Source organism: Numenius arquata, chromosome 4 (genome assembly GCF_964106895.1).
Source record: "Numenius arquata chromosome 4, bNumArq3.hap1.1, whole genome shotgun sequence".
Classification (NCBI taxonomy): Eukaryota; Metazoa; Chordata; class Aves; order Charadriiformes; family Scolopacidae; genus Numenius; species Numenius arquata.
The window spans coordinates 5,899,309-5,920,101 of record NC_133579.1 but is presented as its reverse complement, the minus strand read 5'-3'; the positions used below and the strand labels follow the sequence as shown (position 1 = coordinate 5,920,101).

At 40.8% G+C, this 20,793-nt stretch overlaps 1 protein-coding gene across 1 annotated transcript in view; it reads left to right on the top strand.

The window, feature by feature from the left end:
• The first annotated feature begins 531 nt into the window (after window positions 1-531).
• Window positions 532-20,793, top strand: part of SGK3 (serum/glucocorticoid regulated kinase family member 3) — a 39,219-nt gene continuing 18,957 nt past the window's right edge. The window contains exons 1-5 of the mRNA XM_074146193.1: window positions 532-669; window positions 8,130-8,335; window positions 13,067-13,150; window positions 14,488-14,560; window positions 16,951-17,026. Of these exons, the coding sequence (XP_074002294.1) occupies window positions 8,258-8,335; window positions 13,067-13,150; window positions 14,488-14,560; window positions 16,951-17,026 (311 nt within the window). The 5' untranslated portion in view covers window positions 532-669; window positions 8,130-8,257. The remainder of the gene's footprint in view (window positions 670-8,129; window positions 8,336-13,066; window positions 13,151-14,487; window positions 14,561-16,950; window positions 17,027-20,793) is intronic.

Below are 20,793 nucleotides of genomic sequence, written 5' to 3'. Positions count from 1 at the left end.
ACTGTGTGGCAAAGCCGCCACTTTGGTAAAAATAATCTAAAAAAAAACCAAAAAAACAAAACAACAACCCGTGACGCTGCTGATTTTCCAGAGTTTCTGTGGGGAGATGCCCAGACGAAGCGTCCCGCGGGGGCTGGGGGACACACACACACACACACAGAGGGGAAAGTGGGAAGTTGCAGTTAAAAAAAAAAAAAAGCACCATAATTTTTTTTTTTTTAATTTTTTTTAATTAAAGCCGGGGGTGGGGGGGGAAACACCTCGGCCTACAAGCTCGGGGCTCGGCGGTGGGAGAGCCGGGCCGGGCCGGGCCGGGTTGCGGCCTGGCGCCGCGGGGGTGGCCGCGGGGGCGGGGAGGGGTGGCCGACTCGCCTCCAAACGCCACCCGTGGGCTCTGCCCCCACGTTCATTTTTCCCTCGGAGGGAGTTAATTAGGGGTTAATGTTAATTCCCGCCCCCCCCCCTTTTCTTCTCCCCTCCCCTCAGGAGCGACGGCCGCACGTGCGGGGTGCGTGGGCGGGCGGAGGGAGGGAGAGGAGGGGAAGGGAAGGGAAGGGGGAGCGGCGGCCGTTGCCGCTCGGCGCCGCGGTGAGGCGAGGCGAGGCGCCGGGGCCTGCCGGGCGCCCTTCCCGCGGCGGCGGCGGCGGCGCTGCTGGCCTCCTCTCCCAGGTGGGAGCCGCCTCTTGGCTTTCCTTCGCCGTCGGGGCCGCGGCCGTGGCCGCCTGCGGGGTTCTGGGGGCGGGCGGGGAGATGGCGGCTCTGGGGGCAAGGCGGGTCGGCGCCGCCGGACCGGGAATGTGAGAAACTTGTAACTTCCTAGAAATGGTGGCGGGGGGAGGCGAGAAATTAGTCGCTGGGGGGGTGAAGGTGAGCAGTTCGGAGTCGTTCCTCAGCCGGGCGGAGGGGAGCGGGGCCGACGGTGAGGGTCCCTGGGACTGGCCGCGCTCCCTCAGCCCGGGGACGGGGACGGGTCCCAGGGCCCGACCGGCGCCCTGTTGCCTCCTCCTTCTCCGGGTGCTTTGCGGCCAGTCTGGAGCCGGTGTTTTGGAGCAGCCCTGCGAACCTGAGGGGGGGAATACCTCTGAGGTCTTGTCCTGAAGAACTACAGCTTGGTAGGCAACGCTGTCTCGCCTTCAGGTACCCTCGAGGAATTTAATTTTGTGGAGGTTAATTAAAAGGCTGTTGTAGGGAGGCTTAAGCTTTTCTGACAGCTCGTCTTATTTATTTATTTTTTTAATGTTTACGTGAGTTTTTCTCTTCTAGCAGCTCTTAAAGGTGTAGCTGTTCTTCTAAACGTGTAGTAATTTTCCGGTGTGGAATGTGCATTTCTTATTCTTCTTTAAACTTAAGATGCGTTTTGGTGCTGGTTCTGCCTTTCGTTTCAACACGGTAATGTCACTTGAACGCCGCTATGGTTCTTCCAGTTACTTGGCACTGAAGATTTCTGTGAATATCACTTGCTGCAGTATTCTCGTAGCTAAGCTTTTTTTTTTTTTTTTTTTGTAATTCCTTTCAAACATATATAGTAAGTGTGTTTATGGACGCCTGCAGAATGATTCTGTATTTTTAAAGGCTGCCGTTACTCCATTTTGGGTCCTTTTAATGTTATAATGTTAGTGTTGCTTCAGTCTGACTGGCTAAATATAGTTCTGATTTTTATTTTTTAAAGTTTTTTAGTCTTCATCTGCACATCAGTCTCTTCAATGACTGTAGTAAGAACTAATGATAAAAAGGAAAGTGCATATGGAGAAGTGTTTTCCTGAAGGCTCTAAGATACTTTAGATTTCAGGAAAAAAAAAATTACTACCTTTTGGAAAGCATTTTGGAAAGTTCACTGTTAATGTTGTCAAGGTAGTCTCCATGTCTCCATGCATGGTACTTCTAATAACTTAAAGCTAGAAAACCGACCTGTTTCTTAGAAGATATTTAGGTTAGAAACACAGCGTGTTTAACCCATGCATGTCACTGAGAAGTGCCGGTTGGTTTAACAACCTTGACAGTTTTAAAGCTGAATAAGTAGTCACTAATGGTTACGTGATGATGAATTGTGTTAGAATTGCTTTCCAACCTTAATTCCCACCTTTGATTGTAAATTACAAGCCTCACCACATCTGACGCTATTGCAGCAAATTCTGTTATACGTACATAAACAACTCTTTTCTGAATCCTCATGTTATAGAAACACCTTCTTATTCTCTCTGCAGCACTGAAATATGTGAGAGGTCAATGTAGGCTCTTACCTGCAGGAGTTTGTAAACTGTCCGGGAAGAATAGACATAAAATACTAGCTGTAGTTGCACTGATGTAACAGGAATCAAGTGGTGGTGAACTGGGCATGCGATTTGGGTATTGCTAAAGGCTTGTTCTCTTACTTGCCTTTTATATTGCAGTATTTAAGTTGCTGTCTTTTTATTATCTTAACAGCGTTACAGTTCTAGGCAGTCACGAATTCTGTAGAGTACAGGCTTTAAAAGTGTGTTTTCTGGATTGTGAACTGTAGCTTGGATTTAGGTGTTTTGTTATTTTAAAATCTAGATATATTCGGTTGTATGAATTCTACCCTCTGGCCAACTACAGTACCTAAAACCCAGTAACTTTCTCCATGTTAGATGCATTAGCAATAACATCAGTCTTAAATAGATCAGAAATCTCCTGTGTTCATGTAGTGAAACAGCAGGAGAACAGTTAGTGGCTTCTGTTAAAGGTCATGTAGAAAAAGTGGGCGGTGTATCTGGAATTGGAATTTAGGGTTCTCTTGCTTAATCTTCATCAAGAGGGGCAAAATGAGGCTGGGATTATTTGCTTTGTGTTTACTGAAGCCTGACTGCCCTCTTATGTAGAACTGACTGTGTTGCAAGTGGCAGGTATCAGCTGGTTATAAGACCTCTTGAAAGTAGCTCATAGTGCTCTTGTTGCAATTCTTGATCTAAGCTATCCTTAGGCATCTACATTTAACTTTAATTGGACCTGATGTGTGGGAAGGCTGAGGAAACAGGCCAAGAAATGTGCAGGTAGTGAGTGTAATGCAAAGTTGATTTATTTTTTTTAATGTGTTCTGCTGTTTGTGTAAGTCATACTGTCTGAGGCACACAATGACCCTTAGAGATACTATGGACACGGGCTAAAGATGAAATTATGATGAGCCTGTGTTCAGGACTAAAAGACAGCTGGCTTTTATTGGCAGTATGTGTTCTTTGTATGGATTTTATTACTCAGAACCTGTGTTCTGTCATGTAATAAACATGAATGCAAATAGATCCAGTCCAATCAATGAACCTTGTTATATGCCAGTTGGAGTAATTTACTGGAGCTTATTTTGGGAGGTGGAGCAGAATCAATGTTCTTGAGTGCAGTAGAATCTTGGAAAGTGTACGTTTGCCTGACTCCTCCAAAGTAATTTTGATAGACACAAAAAAGAGGAGTTACTTCTTTCTTTCCCTTGGTTGAGCTTTCGCTTTACCTACTATGCTTTTGTACAAGTAGAAAGGATCAGTTGAATTGGACTTTGCCCACATTGCTGTGGAGTAGTGGTTTGCTTCCCATAGTGGTGATATGAAAGATTTTAAAAAATGCAAGGCAGTGGGAGGATGTGTAAACAGGGAACAGGCTTTTTCCTTTATACTGATGGCTGAATTCTCAATTCCCCTCTCAAATTGCAGTTAGAAGGGAGTGTGGAGATAAGCCGAGGGCTGGCCAGAGTATTTTGGTTAGTGCTCTCCTTTTTCTTCAGCTGTAATATTTCTAGCAGCCTGCACTGGTGTTTAGTGTTCTTGTGTTAAAATCATATATATGTAGGATTTTAAAAGGATGGCCTACGTGAAACCTGTTTTCTTCAGAACCCAGTTATTCAACAGCTTCTGGCCATTCATCTCTCTCTGCAGATTAGAAATCCGTGTTTTGCTTTTGACTCTTTCTGAAGTGTGTGACTTCTCCTACGGTCCCAGGTTCTCCTCATCCTCTATTTCTGTTGCATTGGATTCTGAATGTCTTGTCTCCCATTTCCTCCGTGTCAGCTGCTTGTCTGGTAACAAGAGAGTGGGACGCTATTTCATCATACGGTGGTTGAGAAAGCCCAGAAAGCCAACTTTTTCTCAAAGATTGTGTAATGTCCAGTGGTACGTTGAGTCATTATCAGGATATTTGTGGAGAAGACTGAGGAAGTGATGATAAGTATGCCAAAGATGATACTTTCTCTAAAGTAATAGAGTAATGTTTATAGTGGGTAATAGGACTGTCTCCTGTTATCTTGCTTTCTGTTTTTGCATACGCAGGTTCCTTCTGTAATTGGAATGACACTCAGGTGGGATTTTCACCATCTGGTTTTACTGGTGACTCAGTCCTAAAGTCTTTCTATGCAGATGATTAGGGTGTAGGGAAATGCCTATTCTGTTCCGATGGGTGAGTATGGATCCTGGTGATTCTTCCAAGCGTGCTTGCAGGGAGACTATCTTTTGGGGTTGTTTTTTTTCACTGTTCTTGTCTCTGCTTCCCTTGTGTTACTCAAAGAGCTGGAGTGAGTGTGATAGCTGATTTGCACCGGCCTTAGAGGTGCTTAAAGCAACTTGGCTACAGCTGGGGAGGCACCAGGTGAGTACGTGGCTTCCTAATCTAGTTTTGAACATTCTTGGCAGACATTGACTTCTAAGCACCCAGAACAAGGGTCTTATACAATGGTATCGTCTTCATGCTGTTAAAAAAAGAAAAGACAGTGTTTCAGTACAGAATAAAAATAATCTGATTAAACTTCAGAAACCTTTTCTAGATACAGTTTGAGCGTATTTTACGTAGCAAGGAGTAAAAGGAGGTTGCCGTGCATCACTAACATACGTAATGTTTGCCTGTTGCGTGTGGCTATTACAAGGTTGCACAAAATGTTTTATTTATTGTAAGGCATTCAGAAATTCTTCATTTGTGGGTACAGTAGATCTATACGTGTTCTCAGTGTCAGGGTTCTGTTATTGCCATGCTTGTACTTCACCAGAGGCAAGGGTCAGCCTGAAATTTGACATTGTTGTGGCTCTCTGCAGGAAACAGTGAAAATACTGCTTGCTTTTTGACAGCCGCCATGGAGGGAATGAACAGTGTAGCTGTTGATAGACTTGAAACTTTGCCAGGAGGATGCCTGACTTCTCCTCTAATGCATTTATCTGTGCTTTCTCTGTTCCAGGCCTAGATACTGTAGCAACTTAAAAGTTTTATCTGTTCCTGGGCGGCACTGGTCCCAGTATTAACCTGTCTTGCGTTACGTACATGCTCTTTTACTAGTGCCCAGGTATGATCTAAGGGGTATGTAATTTTGCTGCCTGGTTTTCTAAACTTCCTTCTCCTCTGTGCCTGTTATCAAAGTTGAGGCCAGGAGATGCTACTTCTTAGTTAACAGGAAAAGCTATAACCAGAGGCAGAGACTTTTCAGCTGTTAAATTCACTGTCTGTTGAATTGACTCGTATCTCAAGGAGTGAATGGCAACCCTCAAGACACTGCAGTTTGCACTTTTGAAGCTGTGGATAAAAATACGTCTCTATTTTGCTCTCTGTTCTTCCTTTATGGAGTTACCACAGGATTAGTGGTTTTACCTGCTACTAAAACTACGGCTGTGTTCCTGAACTACAGCAGGGCAAAGATTAAGGCAAATCTATCTATAATTCTACAGTCAGACCTACAGTTCAGATATAAGCAGCTCTTGAGAGCTGATATGCTCATGGCAAATAGAAATTGAAAGAAAGCTCTGATCCTCTGGAGCTTAGTGGCAAACTCAAAGTTGTCAGTTCAGTTTAGTGTTGGTGACCAAGGCACAACTCGGAGTAGATGCCTCAGGAAGAGAAAGTAATCACAGCCAGTGATCTTCCAGACAACTTGAAGAAAGAAATATGAACATTGCAGCTTCAGCTTCTCAGATGATTTATTCTTCTTTTCCCCAGTAAGATTAATAAACTCTTCCTGAATTAATCTGGGTGACACTTCCTCCTTTTGTTTTCCATAGATCTTTCAACTTCAGATCTGGAATAAAGCTCAAGTCTTCCAAGTGATATTCTTTGGACTACACTTCTTAATCCATACTGTTTCTGTGCTGGTATTTAAAGCTAGGACACCAAGAATAAAAAACTGAAAGGGATGAGTGAAGCACAGTCTTATATTGTGAGAATGAGTGCAAGAGTGTTAGGAGCCTTTGTAATGATGAATGTCGGTTTACAGGAGGAGAAAGATGGTGAGTGATATTAGTTGGGGAACACCTAATCCGTTTTAAAGCTTTATTTGTTTTTCTGTGATGAGCAGGAAGACAGATAAACACAGGGACTTGTGCTCAGTTCCTGAAGTGGCTAAAGATTGACATAAGTGCTTAGTAAAGTCTAAGCTTAGCAAAACACTTACTGAAAGTGGTGCCTATTGACTATTTTAGTGGACCTCTTATGATGGAGAAGAGCACAGTTAACCTTTAGATCTTAATTTTAGTGTGTGGCAACGAGTGAAGAACAGTCTTAATCCCGTGCTGGTATAAAATTATGGAAAATAGGAACTGTGCCTTATTGTCATAAAACTTTGAACAATGGCTTGCCAAAGGAAAAGAGAAACCAGTTTGAAGCGAGTCTGTGTAACTGGCTTGGATAAGCTGTGTCAAAGTCAAATAAGGAGGGGGGAGCTTAACCCTGCCCAACCCCATAATTACCTAATCAGTGAAGTAGGGAACAATCGAATTAAGGTAAATGCAAATGTAATTAAAAATAATTCCCTGAATATCTTGCAGTATGGATGATCTGTCACTTAGCTGTGATTGCAGTGGTTTCCAACACTCCTTTTTGTTTAAAGTCATCAGACAGATCTTTGAAAATTACTTAATTTTAAATGGATACAGGAGGAATAATAACATAAAGTTTGAACCAGGGAGATGATCTGGCTTTTGACAAGGAAGCAAATAGTCGACTGACTGACTGAGACTAGTTGGATATCAAGAACAAATCTTTTTACTGGATTCCAGGGGCTTTGGCCTTCATGCCAACATAAATATGGGTGTCTCTCTAATAGCAGAGTTGCCTTGGATTAGTTTGTGCTTTTTGGAAATTTATGATATGAAATATACAGTTCACTTTTATACTTGCCTGTTTTAAGAAAATAGGGAGTTAAATGTTGAACTGGGCGCTCCTTTTCCTCTGGGTGTTTTGAAGTGAACTGAGGCCTCCTCTTTTTAAAAAAAAAAAAATTTTTCTCACATTTGTAAGTTGGTCAGACATACAGTGTTCTAAAAGCTGAGCTGCGTTCACTAGAACACTTCAGATGACTCTGTGGGGCTGAAAAGAGGGTTGTAGCTATGTAGCATTAATTTCAGCTGAGGTTCCTGTTGTTTGCATTTGGGTCCAGGAAACAATTTGCTTGTGCTTAAGGCAGGTGTGGAGAATACTGTCCCTCAGCGAGTGAAGAGGCATCTAGTTAATACTGAGCTCTCTGCCTTTTTGGTGGCTTTATCATCTCATCTTGTGCCCTTCTCGAGTTTTGTAAGGAAGGTAACTGTTCTGCTGAAGGGAACGGATGACCTTACTGTTCTGCTGAACACAAATATGTCAAGTACGGGGAGAGAGGGGGCAGAGAAGGTAAATATTCAGACACAGGATGATACCTGTGTCCCTCTCTAAAAGTCACATGAATTTTTTTTTCTCAAGTTGTCTTTCATCTCTGATGCGATAATTAAAGACAGCGTGTTCTGACAAATCCGAAATGCCCTCTGGTACAGACTCATGCAGTTGAAAATCTTTGTTTTCAAAATAAGCTGTTCTGAATGTACATGGTAGTGGCTTTTCTCAGATGTCTGATATCAGGCTGTCATCTTTAATTACTTCTCCGTGCTGTGTCTTTGTTCCTTCAAAGTATTGTTAGTTGTGAGCCCAAATCTGTTTCTAGTATGTCTGCACAACTCGGTGATTTTTTGGGTTCGCTTGTGTCCTTAGAGAACGTGACTGATTTCAGTGAAACAGCAAAGGGCCGCAAGTGTGAAACAGTGTGCAAAATCATAACGATTATGGCTGTATATGTGCATATTAAAGTTCATTTCCTGCCTGAAAAAGTTCTTGTCACGCAGGTTTTATAACTGTGAGCTAACTGTTCCCATACTTAATTTTCCTTTTATGTTCCCTTTAAGAATACATGATGGAATTCACATTTTCTCAAGAAAAGCTGCATATCTTGGATCAGTACTGCTGAAGATACCTTCTGATCGCAACACCCGAAGCAGGGTCCTGTAACAAATCTGTCAAAAGAACACATACAATGGATCTCAAAGAAAGCTGCCCAAGTGTTAGCATTCCCAGCTCCGATGAACACAGAGAGAAGAAAAAAAGATTTACTGTAAGTATGCAACAGTGTAAGCGCCGTAGGCAAATGTGTAGGCTATTAGTGCCTAGAAGTGCTACTTTTTTTTTTTTCTTTTTTTACTAGTATTGTTTTCAACAGGTTTATGGAAATCTGCTCACTTGCTCTTGTGAGTACTGGCCATAGTCCAGTGTGAGAAGTTGTGAATGTTTTACAGTGTTTAACTGTGTTGCTTTCTGCAAAAAGAATTTGATTTTACAAATTTCTGGGGTTTTTTACTCTTGAAGAGCAGCATTTTCTCATATAAAATACATAAATTTCCAAATGCAGGTGTAGCGTTTTGGTACCAAATCAGATTAAGATTTGGTATTCTGCATGATTTTTCATTAAAACATTTATTGTGTGAAGGAGTAAGGTGTGGTTTTGATTGGTTTCTGGTTTTTAGATGGCCAGTTTTTTCACAGATATTCTATTATTTATATTTTTTGTGTGTAAAAGAAAAAAAAAATCAAATTTTTGAAAGACCTTTTTTCTCTGCCTTCCTTCCTGTTTTCTGATTCTAGTGCCTATGAGTTTTTTTCCTATCCTGTTCCCTTTTCCACTCCTTGTCGTTCCCCTCCCTTTTCCTTTTTTGGCCTCCAGCTTTGACTTGCTTTCTGGAAGTAAAGTCTTCCTATTCCGTGGGGAAACTCTTTGCATTGCATACTGAAAAATCAAGTAGTGTGGCATGGATTTTTGTTTTGCTGATACGTATGCTAGGGTATAAAGATAGCATCATAATACTTCCTTTAAAAAGCTCAAAGCATTTCATTGCTCTTGTGCAACTTCCTCTAAGCTTTTTTTTTTCTTTTTCTTTTTTTTTTTTTTTGAGTGGATTAGTCACTCTTCAGATGTGGAATGCAAACACCCTTAGATGGAATTACTGTCTGAAGAGCACAATAAAACAAAGATTTGCTTTGTGTTATTATATTATCTGCCTTTCCTCTTCACCTCCCTTCCTTGGAGAAGAATAATGCTGTTTGATTCTACGAGTTTATCAACATGTAATTTGGGGAAGCAGTGTGTTGGTAAAGGGAACAAGCAAAAGAGGACTTTAGTAATACTTTGAAGTGTTGCGTGCATGTGAAACTCAAATGAGCAGGAGAAACTTCATGAAAGTCTAAACTTGAGCAAAACAGGTTTGTTTTATTGCCTCAGTGCTGGCAGTTCTGCTGTTAGAATGTGCCAGTGTGGTATGTTTGTGGTACATACTAGTGTGGTGATTTCCACGTCATTCTACCTAAAGATTTGTGTGACAACCTCAGCAACTTAAAGGCACTGTCTCTGGGCGTGCCCTTCAGGAAGCTGTAGGAGCAAGAGTAGGAAATATCAGAAATTGGGGACTGAGGAGGGGGAAAAGGAATCCAACCCAGCTTGCGCTGTGTGGAGATACACTTTGTCTTGGCGGCTTCTGCTTTCTGCATCAGGGAATAATTAGCAGCTTGACAAGAACTGCTTTTCACGACCAAGCTTTTGAGCATTATCAGATATATTTTAGGATTCGGTAACAGAAGTGAGGATCATACTTAATTTCATGGCAGGAACTGTGAATTCCAGCATGTGTCTGTCAGTGCTTTTACTGTGTCTCCTCCTTTGTAGCTGTGTTGTAATGACCGGAGCCTGTCAGTGCTGCTTTTGGTGGGGAGCGAGAGAAGGGCACAGGGGGAAATCTTGCTTAACAAATTTGTGGTGGATATAGGTGTCATTTCTGATTGCAATGAAATTGGCAATTTCTTACTGCCATTTCTGATGGCAGCGTTAGTGCAATTTCCATAAAGAGCAGTTAGAACCTTAGGGTGAAAGGGAAGGTTAAAGTGATAAAGGCTTGGAAAGAATTTGGGTGGCTGTTTTGTATAATCTTCACTTGCAGTGTATATCATTTCTGCTTCTGAGACTATTCTAGGATCTTACTGGTCTGAATAGAAACTATGAATTCCAGCTTAAACCTGACAGTGACTCCCTTAATGCTGGCATGGAAACAAGACAAGTATGTGCAACTTAGCTTTTACTAGTTCTTCTTTTTTCCCCTCACACTTGCCCTGATGAAGCATTTTTAAAAACAATCATGTCTCTGTGCGGTCCTCATTCTGATGAATAAGTCAAGCTTCTCAATTTTGTCTTTGGAAATGAACTCTTCATTCCTCCTGAGCATTTTTATACCCTTTTATTGAATATTTGATTTGTTCTTGTTAAATACTGCATACTTTTTATATATTTACTATCAATATTTTTTTTTTTCTTGACAAATAATTTCACGTTTGAATTTTTGCGGCATTCTGGCAGGGAAGCTTTTTTGCTTCCACTTAATTTGTAGTAACCAGCCTCTGGGTATATCCACTCTAGTTCGCTGTCCTGCCTCTTTCTGAAGAGTCAACATTCACCTCCTTCATAAAAAGAGCAGAAGACCTGCTCGTTTTGGACCGTATCTAGGCTATATTAATTGCTATTCTGTCTTTGCTGCGTAGTGAGCCATTCTTTTGCCTGTTTTGCCAAATAGCTTTGTTTTGGATTTCTCGCTTTTATCCTTGTGCCGTTTGATGTTTGAGGCTTAATTTTTTTCTTCTGACCTGTTCTTGTCTCCATTCACACCCCCATCATATTCAGGCTTATTAAGAAATCTCTTTCAAGGTTGCTGTTTGCCTGATTATATCTGGAAACTTTGTCTCAGACCTGTGATACAGAATACTAATCCCCAGCCTGGTGGAAATTGTGGTGTTGCTTTGGTGGTTTTTTGTGGTGGTGGGTGGTTTTTTTTTTTGTTGACGCTTAATAAATAGTTTCCTTACTTCCTCAATGCCTGCTTTCTTGAAATTGGAAAACAACCTGCCTTTTTACTTATCTTTAATACAAATTGAAAACTTAATTCAGGAGCATGAGCTACCAAAAGAGAGTTGAAGCTTTCTAATTTCAGTGACTTCTTTTGTGAAGAAATCTGTCACGTCCAGAAATAGCTGGACCCTGTCCTGTCTGTATCCAGGAAGCTAGTTTGTGGTGATGATTGTAATGGTGATGTTTTCAGGAACTCTGTTTCTTTTTCCTTTCTTAAAGCTTCGCATTATTTACCCACATATTACAAGGTTTGGATGCATCTTTTAGGAGTTTTCTAAAAGACTAGTTTTGGTTTAGGAGTAATTAGATTTGTAAAGGTTATTATCTAAGCAAGGCTGGATTTCTCCCCCCTGCCTTTCTAGAAGCAGGCATTGCACATCTCTAAATCATTACGTAGGTGTAGCTGAGAGTAGTAATACAGCTCAAAGACATGCTATGGTTTTGGGTTTTACCAAATTCTTTGTAGATATGTGTTCTTGCCATTCAGTGCTTCCATAGCTGTTCAGCTTGCAGTTTTTCCTTTGTTGGGTATGCGAGAGCTGTGGTGGTGGTGGTGGGAACTGGATGACTGCTTGTTGGCATTTATCTGCCGTGCAGTCATGGGGAATGAAGACACTGCATGCTTGAACATTATCTGCAGGACTTGATTGCTGTCTGAGATACCTAGTTCAGGAGGACAGTACTTAAGTCTTTTCAGCTGAAGCTTCTGCTGTTTAGGGAGGCTCTAGAAGGTGTGTAGCTGGGTTTTGTGCTCACGCTTGTTTAGCAGTATAAGGGAAAGCTAGTTTTCTAAGAAAAGTCTCATCAGCGTCCTACTGGCTGCTTCTATCACAGATTGTTCTATCTGTGTTCCCCAGGGAAGACTGAGAGCAGCTTATTTGAGCAGTTAATGTAGCATGAATGTAAATCTCGGGCTAAGGAACTGATGGTGGTGGCTGCTGAGGGAGTTAAAAGGAGAGAGGTAAGCTGCTGTTGCAGGACAAACAGGAGACTGGGGCATTGGTCCAGTTTTCTACATAGGGAATTAGCAGCCTTCTGCACTCATTTCCTTGCTGTGCCCATCCTCTCCCCTAAAGGAATGGCCAGGCCCCTTCTGGAAGTACCAGAAGGTGGAGAAGGGAGGTGAACTAGTTGCACAAGAGACAGGAGAAGCCTGCTGGATACTTGGCTGTCAACCAGATTTATGAAGCCAGGGACTGACAGTCTGTCTAGTTACTGGAATCCTCTGCTGCCATGGGATTTGAATGGCCAGAGGTGCACCACAGGTTCCAGTGACACCTCCCTCAATTCCAGTGCTGTGTATTATGTTGCCAGTGCTGTATTTCCGCCACTGCCACATTTTTTCCCCCCTGAACAATTGTGTCTAAGTCCCCAACCATCTGCCAGGATTCTGACTATGATATGTATTCTAGGTGTTGCAAGGAACAGTTTTCTTTATAACTGCCTTCCATATGTGCTTTCTCTTCAGGTTTAGGTGAAGGCAGTCTTCAGTGCTTAAATGCTTTGCTTCCTTAATATTAATCTTTACTATGGATTGTCAAGTTGTGAACAAATTTCAAAGCAAATGTTTATAGACTACTGTCTGATGGCTAGAGGTGTTCTTGTTGGATATGAACTAATTTATGAAACTCCATTAAATCAGATTTGGTGTTAGTTTTTGCTCATCTGGTGTTTAAAAAAAAAAAATCTGTAGAATGCCAGACTCTTCTAATTGTTCTTTTAATCATTTGTGTGGATGTCTATGTGACTTAGCTGTAAGATATATTTATATCTATATATCTCAACAAATACATTTACACAATACATTTAACAACCTGCCCTTATTTTCACCACAGGATTAAGCCTGGGAGGTTTTATTAAACTTCGCTGGTGGCAATAACTTTATCTTTGTTACTACAGGTTTACAAAGTGTTGGTCTCCGTTGGCAGAAATGAGTGGTTTGTCTTCAGACGTTATGCAGAGTTTGATAAACTCTACAATACGGTAAGGAAAAGGCAAGCTGTGAAGTCATGCCCGAACAGTACAGAGTAACGCTTGTTTGCAGCGTTATGGTTTGAGTTAATTCCCTCTGGAGGAGTTTGAGTCAACATGCAATAACCGTAGGAGCCTGTTTAACGAAAATGACAGGGTGGGTTTTTTAAACTTTGGTTCGTTTGAATTTCAAACCCCAAATCCACTTATTTGTTATTTTTTTAATTGTTGCTTGAGATCACAATGTAATGACAGAAACTTCCAATTTACTGGTTGTCAAAATGTCTGAAATGTAGTAGTAAGAATCACTGCAAAAAAACTGAAAACGTCTAGATAGATAAATTTCCCTTAAAATAAGCGTTTTACTTTGAAGCACTGAAAGCAATGAACAAATCCTTGTTTCTTCACATAAACTTTCTGGTAAGTCAGTCATGGCAATTCCTACCTGCAGTTTCATAGCCAAATTTTGTGGCAGTGGTTCAAATAAAATAGGCCTCTGCAGCAACTAAATATGGATTTCTGGTATTTGTTGCTAGAAGAGGATTTTGCCAAAAAGAACGTGTGCTTCTAATTGGAAGAGATACTGATGTTTCAAAGGAAAGAATTGCCAGTATTAGAAAGCTATTCTCTTAAAGAGGGTGAGATTAAGATTGCTCTTCTGGAGTGCTTGAAGAAGCAAACGTAATCAAGGCTTGGATCATGTCAGGTTTTTTGATAAAGTCAGTGCTGCTGTATACGATTTTCTCATCAGTTTATCAAGCGTAGAATATAATCAAATTGTCAAATACAGCATTGTAAAATAGGCTGTTCATCTCTTTACGATTTTGACTTCGGGGGAGGTCACCTGTGGTTTCTAAAGCTTTAAGAATGTTGTTTTGGCAAAACAGAGAGACCTGTATCCCCAACCCATCTTAAACCTCATGCATACGCCCCTCTGCAAGCAAGCAAAAAAAAAAACAAACCAAACACCACAACCCCAAACCATGAGAGAGAGAATTGATGGAGGAAGGAGGTAAAGAGGAGAATAAAACCAACATTGAAATTCTAGCCTATGTTTTTTTTAATCTGGGGCAAGTGAAAACTCATTTTGGCAATATTGCAGAAGATGACTTTCTAAACTGAGATGGCCTTTGAATTTAAAAGGGTATGACTGATGCAAACAAGCTCAGTACAGATTGTTTTGGGTTTGTTTTTCTTCCCCAAGCGTACAAGTAGAGAAAATGGCAGAGAGGACCACAATTACTAATAATCAGATGTTCAGCCTGTTCATCAGAAAATAAACAAAATGCGATCATTTCTAGGTACTTTGATGTCTAAGCACAATCCAATTGTATGTGTTTTCTTTTCAGCTAAAGAAGCAATTTCCCACCATGAGCCTAAAGATTCCAGCTAAAAGAATATTTGGAGATAATTTCGATCCCGGTAAGTTGTTATCTTGTTACTCATTTTTGTCAGTCTCTTTATATGAAAATTGGTCTATTTCAGCCTACAAGAAGCTATCTTATGAGTTTTCTACCAGTCCTCAAAACAGTGACTAAACCGAAGTTTAGTCATGCTTCAGTCAAGAACAGGAACTAGCGTAGGTAGCTGTTCTACCTTGTGATGGTGAGCAAAGCACTGCTTAGCGGCCCAGTGCTTCTCTCGCGCTGAAGGCTGTAGCTCCTCCCAACCCTCCCCTGTTCAGGATTCTGAAAGATTCTGAACTGTCAGGTGTAACCTCTCTTCTAGAAAAGCAAAAGTCAAAACCCAGGCTCTTCTAAGCGTACCCCTAGTAAATTTTAAACTTCCTTTATGTGACTTTTTCCCACCCTCTCTGAAAAATGAAATAACTAAAAGATTTATCTTCGAAGGCTTTTGAACTCTCTGTATCTAAATGTGCTTCCTCATACAGTTCAGATGACAATGCACCTCTTCCTGTTGTTGTTCCACTTGCAGAAGCCCGTTTGATGTGATCCCGTTAGCAGTGATAGGTCCCAATTAAGCTTGCTCTGTCCAAAATACTAATGAAAAATCACTTGTAAAGTGTATCGAATTAGCCTAGCTGGTTAATTCATTCACTGCTGAATAAATAAAAGGGCAAGTGGGAAGGCAAGGCCTTTGATCTGTGTGTTTACACCCTTCATCAGGCCATTTTTACTTCAGGCTTTTCCTGATGGTCATTGGGAACCTCCCACCTTCCCTTGGTTTGCTGATGTGATCAAACTGTTTGCAGTTTCACCTCCTCCTGCACATCTTCAAGCATTTCATTTTCTCCTTTGCTGAAGAATAAATGGATCCAAAGGTGCTGAACTCTTGGGATTTGTTGGATTTGGTTTTTTTTTTTTTTAAATTCTTTCAAACAAACTAATTTTGACAGTTACAGTTAATCATCTTGATCCTGATGTGAAACTCCCTTTTAGTTTTTTATTAAAATAATCAAATGCAAATATCCAAGCTCTGATGTTCCCTTCTGATGAAGGTGTAGGTGATTGCCAAAAGTTCTACGTGTACTGTGTCTCTAGACAATAAAACTTCTTGTTTTATTTTGGTTTCTTTCCTTTTCTCTGACCTTGGAGTTTTCAGAGCTTGCTGAAGACCTAGTAATGTCATGTAGTCTGGTCTGCTGTACAGCCAAAGGTACAGGTGGATTTCTTGGAAATCGTATTTTGAAAAACTGAGTTTAAACAGGGTGAACAAAAAAGAAAAAAACACACAACCTAAAACTTTATTAAAACTATATACTTGAAACAAAGTCCTCAGACTTGTTTTCAATTTCTGTGAACTATGCCGAAATCCTTGAAGCATGAGAAATGAAATAGTTCTCAAGATGTTTCTTGCTGGGGGGCAAGGTGGAGATGGAGCCATGATGCTCATTTAAATAATTCTTCATCTTAACACTGATTTATTGAAGCTTTGATGTAACGTTTCTCCTGGTTTCTGAAATAAGTCGCATATTTTACAAATGCTGAAAAGGTGTTTTACTTCTGTCAATCCCTGCTTGGGTATGCAGCGTTGTACTATTACACTGGAGTGCAGTAGCATGGAATTTGTATATCCCTTTTCCCAAAATCCATCAAAAATACTGTCATATAACATACATTGTCACTGAAATGCTCCATTTTCATTGTAACCTGGTTATTTAAAAATTAATCTTGTTTTCACTTGAAAAATGGGGCAGAGGGAAATCACAGAAACCAGGCAGAACACAGAACCAGAAAATTACAGGATTTTTTGAGTTGACGTGATGCAGGTGGTTTATCTTCAACAGCACGGAGAGTGCTGGGGGCTTAGAGTGGCCGATGGCATTGTACATCCACCGGCCTGAAACTGCTCCTGTCGGTGACTCCCATAACTCCCTTATGCAAATTTATCTAGCTCATTGATGTCAGTAACTTGGGATATAATCCCTAAACCCCTGTTAGGGTATTTAATAATCCCTGAAACAATATGAACATTTTTCTGAATTTTCTTAATACTTAAATTTCAATTAAAAAATTTTAATAGTTGTCAGTAATCTATATGGGATAGATTCATTGGAATACCTTAAAAGATAATACACGTTAAATATTCTTTTTCCTTACAAATCCACCTGGCTTTCTACATTTTCAAGTAGTGTTGCAGAGAAAGTGAAATTTGTTCTGTCACCTCACTTCAATGTTTTAAGCTTGTGATTTTTATATGTAGAATCCTGTTTGGAGCCAGTCACGAGCCAATCTCTTTTTAACTATTGTTTAAGTCCTAAAAACCCTAAGTTTGAAAATAAGTCTTTTTCGGGAGCTGACTGATCATTCTAATAAATCTCTCTCTTTTTTTTTTTTTTTTTTTTCCCCCAGATTTTATTAAACAGAGAAGAGCAGGACTGAATGAATTCATTCAAAATTTAGTTAGACAGCCAGAGCTATGCAACCAGTAAGTAGTTTCTTTTCTGTTTTATAAGGACTATTTAAAAGACGTGACATGTCAAATACAAAATTGCAAATTAAGTACTTTTAACCAGAAAATACATTTTACATTACGGTGCTCTTAAGCATAATAAATAAATTTTAATATGGCGACTCATTCCTTCAGGAAAAATCTGCAGACTGATGAACAGTATTAAAAACAAAAAAGTTTCTGTTTTCTGAAAACTAATCTACAAATAACTGATATTAATTCAGGGGGTGCAGATTCCAGTGTAAACTCCGTTGCAGCTGTAGGGCGGGTGTTTGTTTTGCTCATGGCTGTACTGTTTGAGAACTCTGCTGTTACTTGCGCTGCTGGGATTAAGTCACTGCCTGCATCCTCTTTTTAGAGCAGTTCACGTGTGTGCTCCAGGACTTGTTTTAAGTAAGTTTAAGTACTTGTTTAACCGAGTAGCTTAATCGGCTTGCTTAGGTGGTTTGGGAGATACCCATTTGCTATAGCCAGCTCAGCCTGGTTAAGTTTGTGCATAATCTGTTCCATCAGAGCTGCAGGTGCATTAACCTCCGTCAGTGGGACAGTGATGGGTGAGAGATGGTGATACACTGGAGTCAGCTCCGGTTAAACCTAGGGAATAGCATTTCCGTGTGTGAACCGATTTTGTGGGGAGTAAACTGCATTTTTCTTTCAGTTCAAATCTATACCTAACCAGTTTAAACAAAACACATGCAGCTTTCTATGTCACTTGAACTAGTAAAATGGTAAAGCTCTATGTTTGGCTTCAGTGTTAAGTAAATGTATTTAATACATATGCTTTGTTTAACAAGCCTGTCTGTACAATGTGTGAAGCTGCCCATTTCCCACAGGAAAGAAAACAAAAACCTCTAACAGAATATTGCTGTAGTTTGTAGTCAGATTTTTTTTTTTTTCCATCAAATGAACTATTTAATGACCTGTTAACCTGAAATATGTACTTCCTTTTTTTTTTTTTTTTTTTTTTTTGGAAAAAAGGAGTATTTTATAGATACACTTCCCCGTGAGCTTGATGGTGGAATAGTCTTCTACTAGAACAAATACTGTGAGGTTTGTGGTTGTAGTAGTGTTCTTCTCTGGGAAAGAATAGAAAGCACCTTGAAATAACTAAGTATTGAAAGCTAATCTGGTATGTTGCATTAGGAAAGGAGACTGGTTTTATTTAGCACGATCCCCTCCCATGTTTGGTTGTCAGTAGGTCCAAGTGCCAAATGTTTTGTCTCAAAACATGCTGTATTTGTTCTCCAAAGATAAAGTGGTACTTCTCTTTTTTTTTTTGGCACATCACAAAATTGTGTGCTTAAAAAACAAAAAACACCATCAAACCTCAAATCCACTTGCGTTCTTAATTTTTTTGTGAGCTTTTAATATTGTTTTAAGCTCAAATGCATCTGTAGCTGAGCCTGTGCTTTTTGACGTGGCACTTAAACTGTCTGATCCATTAAAACTAACTTAAACTAAGAAACAGGTCTTATGAAGTGTTTTGTTGCTGTTGAAAGTGTCTTAAATAAAAAGCTTATTAGGCATAGTTCTACAATAAAAACAAAATAGGGACTGAAGTTTGTCTTGTGCTGTTCTCCTCCCCACCCTTAAAGTAGCAGTGATTTATATGGGAGAGAAAGCAAGCCTTTAATTCACAAGTCATTGCAAAAGCATGTAATTTTATAGTCATTTCTGTGGTTCATTTCCTTTTAATGACTGCAGGGTGATTTGTTTTTCTGGAGTGAGCTTTTACTTTTTGCAGTGCTTCATTGCAGCAAATCATATTAATAATTACATAATCTGTCACCTTATCTATGAGCCCATGGATGTTATTAGTGAAGAAATACCAGAACTTTACGATCTTCATGGGTTTTTTGTTTTGTTTTGTTTTTTTTAAAATCTGCTAGGAACTATGCAAGGAATATGTGGTGGCTGACTCTTCACACATAGTCCACATCCTCGCTTTATTAGACTGTTTTTCTTTAATGTGCTAATTAAATTTTATATTAGGTAAAATAACTAATGTAAAGTTAGTAATGTACAAGGAAGACTTAGGAGGTTATGAATTCTCACAGAACTTTAAGGAAGTCCACCTTCCACTACGTCTTAGAATCACAGAATCGCCTGGGTTGGACGGGACCTTTCAGATCGAGTCCAACCATCAACTTAACTCTGATAAAAACCATCACTAAACCATATCTCTGAGCACTATGTCTACCCGTCTTTTAAATACCTCCAGGGATGGTGACTCAACCACTTCCCTGGGCAGCCTGTTCCAACGCTTAATAACTCTTTCAGTGAAGAAATTTTTCCCAATATCCAGTCTGAACCTCCCCTGGTGCAACTTGAGGCCATTTCCTCTTGTCCCATTGCCTATTCCTTGGGAGAAGAGACTGACCCCCACCTCTCTACACCCTCCTTTCAGGGAGTTGTAGAAAGTGAGAAGGTCTCCCTTCAGCCTTCTTTTCTCCAGGCTGAAAGACCCCAGTTCTCTCAGCTTCTCCTCATGAGACTTGTTCTCCAGACCCCTCACCAGCTTCGTTGCCCTTTTCTGGACCTGCTCCAGCACCTCAATGTTCTTTTTGTCGTGGGGGGCCCAAAACTGGGTATGGTACTCAAGGTGGGGCCTCACCAGTGCCAAGTGTAAAAGGTCAATCACTGCCCTAGTCCTGCTGGCCACATGCTGCTGATACAGGCCAGGATGCTGCTGGCCTTCTCAGCCACCTGGGCACACTGCTGGCTCATGTTCAGCTGGCAGTCCACCAGTACCCCCATTAAAACCAGTATCAGGATGCCATATTTTTAAGTCCTACTTAGGAAAACTGTTTCACTAAAAGCTTAAGGATTCATAGATTCATAGATTGGTCCAGGCCGGAAGGGACCTCCAAAGGTCATCTAGTCCAACCTCCCCGCAGTCAGCAGGGACACCCCCAACTAGACCAGGTTGCCCAGGGCCTCGTCGAGCTTCACCTTGAATATCTCAAGGGAAGGGGCCTCAACCACCTCCCTGGGCAACCTGTTCCAGTGCTCCACCACCCTCATGGTAAAGAACTTTTTCCTAATATCCAATCTAAATCTCCCCTTCTCCAACTTAAAACCATTGCCCCTCGTCCTGTCACTGCAGGCCTTTGTAAACAGACCCTCCCCAGCCTTCCTGTAGGCCCCCCTCAGGGGGTTCATGCTGATGGTTCATGCTCAGGATGGTTCATGCTGATGTCCTCGTTTCTGGATGGGAAGGCACCCGAACACCTGATTTGAAAAGCACAAATGTCACATTCAGTGTGTCCAAGGTGTAATATTTCTGTTTTTCTCTGAAACCCGCATTGCTGTGGTGTTCTTTTTTCTTTTCTCCTTCAGTGGACTTTGTTCTTGGATCTGACATGTTTGTTGAATATTGTATCAAAGCCAAACCTTTCCGCTCAATAATAAACCCAGTGAAGACCTGAAGGGTGTTAGAGTGATTAGAGAGACCCTGTAATGGCTATTAAGGATTTTCCTGCAGTTGCTGTCAGGTGGGAATTAAGTGGACTAGTTCCAAGATGCATTTACTCACCCAACTGTATTTGATAGAGAACTTGGTCTCACGGATAGAATGCAGGTGTTGCAAAAAAAGCTCAGAAGGGATAGAGATGTGATAATGCCTCCCCCTTGCTGACTGATTTCCTGAACAGGAGCTGGGAGTTCATTACTTGTGAGGCCCCCTATTGAGCAACTATTCAAATTGGGCCCCTTGCCCCCTCAAATGTAGGTCTTCACTGAAA